The sequence below is a fragment of the Penaeus monodon genome, chromosome 33, assembly GCF_015228065.2.
Source record: "Penaeus monodon isolate SGIC_2016 chromosome 33, NSTDA_Pmon_1, whole genome shotgun sequence".
In the NCBI taxonomy this organism is placed as follows: Eukaryota; Metazoa; Arthropoda; class Malacostraca; order Decapoda; family Penaeidae; genus Penaeus; species Penaeus monodon.
Window position 1 is genome coordinate 28,622,725 of NC_051418.1, and position 2,020 is coordinate 28,624,744.

At 36.6% G+C, this 2,020-nt stretch overlaps 1 protein-coding gene across 1 annotated transcript in view; it reads right to left on the minus strand.

Annotated features, from left to right (window-relative positions):
* LOC119594200 (lysosomal alpha-glucosidase-like) overlaps positions 1-2,020 on the minus strand; it is a 23,350-nt gene that overhangs the window by 16,193 nt on the left and 5,137 nt on the right. Inside the window, exons 5-9 of the mRNA XM_037943271.1 lie at positions 1,815-1,963; positions 1,337-1,511; positions 948-1,038; positions 683-851; positions 42-111 (exon numbers count right to left, since the gene is read on the minus strand). Of these exons, the coding sequence (XP_037799199.1) occupies positions 42-111; positions 683-851; positions 948-1,038; positions 1,337-1,511; positions 1,815-1,963 (654 nt within the window). The remainder of the gene's footprint in view (positions 1-41; positions 112-682; positions 852-947; positions 1,039-1,336; positions 1,512-1,814; positions 1,964-2,020) is intronic.

The following is a 2,020-nucleotide window of genomic DNA, read 5'->3' on the forward strand; positions in this document are numbered from 1 at the left end:
TCGGAATACTTAGGATCAAATAAGCCCATAGCCGCACTCACAAATGGGATTCCAGCTTTTCGTGTTCTCTGCCAAACGTCCCTTGTCCTATTAAGTGTTTCATAGCCGTACCTATAATTAAAGATATGAGCTGATTCCTTTCCAAGCACCATATCTTACAGCTTTAAAGCCATGGCTAAATGTTTTATTATACTTAAAATTTGCTGAATGGCTACTGACAATGGTAAGTCACTCTCAAAATTTAATCTTCTAAAGTATTACTTCTACTTTTCACACCAAGTATACACAGCAGAGCAAAACAGTATTCATATTGCAAGCTGTTACAAAATTTTCTCTGAATAAAAACTCAATGTGGGAATCTTTTTATATACCCATCATACAAAACAAATACCAAATCACTTGACTCACCCCATAATGAACAAAAAATAACCAGTTGAAATAGCTATTACAATGAACATGACACAAACTTCTAAAGGGAATTCAAAGGTATTTCTACCCAAGGACTTTAGTAATATAACAACAATAAATCATAAAGCTCCAATTCTTTCTATCCACAAATTTTAGCTATTGAATAACAATTATTCATACATCTAGCACATATCCCCCAATAAAATCACTAGAAATAAAATCATTCATCCTCACATGCCTCCTCTGCAGATCCTTAAGCTTGAGCCTTCCCTACCTGCACTGGTGGTAGCCCAGCGACCAATAGGGGGGAAGGAAGGGACGGCCAATCACCTCAGTGTACTGGCTTATCACCTCGTTTGGTGTCGGCCCCAGGAAGATGTACAGGTCAATGAGTCCACCAATAACTCTGAATGTGAGAGCTGGTGTGGGCTGAAGAACAACATCTGAGGAGGAAACACATTCAGAACATAATTACAACAAAGGCACATTTCGTGTCATATAAAAGAAGGTCAATAAAAGGAACAAATGAAAAATCTCACCCATGGCATTGCTGTTGAGGAGGAAAACACCGTGTGTGTTACCATCTGGCTCTAAAGATAGGTAGAAAGGATGACTTCCATACATATTTTTCTGGGGGAAAAAAAGAAAAATGTATCAGGCAATTTTCTAAAAAATCAAAATACAAAACAATCCAAAATCCAATATTTTACAAAGATCTTGTCAACTTTCCAGAAACTTGAAAAGATTCTTATTTTCACATAATCATCAATTATTTCAATATAAGGTATTTCCAGTCAAAAAATAAACTGCTGTTTTTAGCATGCACAGACTAAAACTCTTACACAACTGTTTTTTTCATAAATAATTTCCACTTACATAATAAACATTTAAAACTAGTTACCAAACACAGGCAATACCAAATACTAACTCCAGGTTCAGGTATCTGGTCCAAGTTCCAGAGAACATGACGTTTCCAGTATGTGTCCAGCAAGAGTCCCTCCAAGTGCTCACCCAAGCCATATATGTAATTCGAGGGTAACATAGACGACAACTGTATGAACTGGTCGGCAAAGGTCAGTGGTGCTGCACCTCTTGTGTCAAAACTGCCAAGATATGAAAATAGTTTAAAGTGTGATTATGGAATCAAAATAGAAGAAAACGTATACAAATATGCTGTGTAAAGTTTTTATATTCTATAAAACTACAAAATATAGCAATTGCCTTCAAGATGAAATAAATGAGTTTCCTGTATAAGACATATCCATCTTTACATTACATATGGTTACATTAATGCAAGCAATATGTAAAAAAATTCATTGAAAAAAAAAAAAAACAGAATGTTTAAGAACTGACAAATCAAAGCATTTCAGTTCATAAATGCAATGTAAACTAGAGGTTTTTCTCACATGGGAACACCCGAGCTCTTTCTCACAACAGTAAAGGCACCATCCTCATTGCGGATATGGAAACTGTAGGAGGGATTGCTGGCACTCTTGTTCACCTGTGGCACAATGGGCACTGGAGTCTCCCATCTTAACTGAAAGGGGTCTGTGATCTGGAAGAAGAAAAAGTCCTCACTCACTCACTACTTTCCTCCATCTGTCTCTGCTCC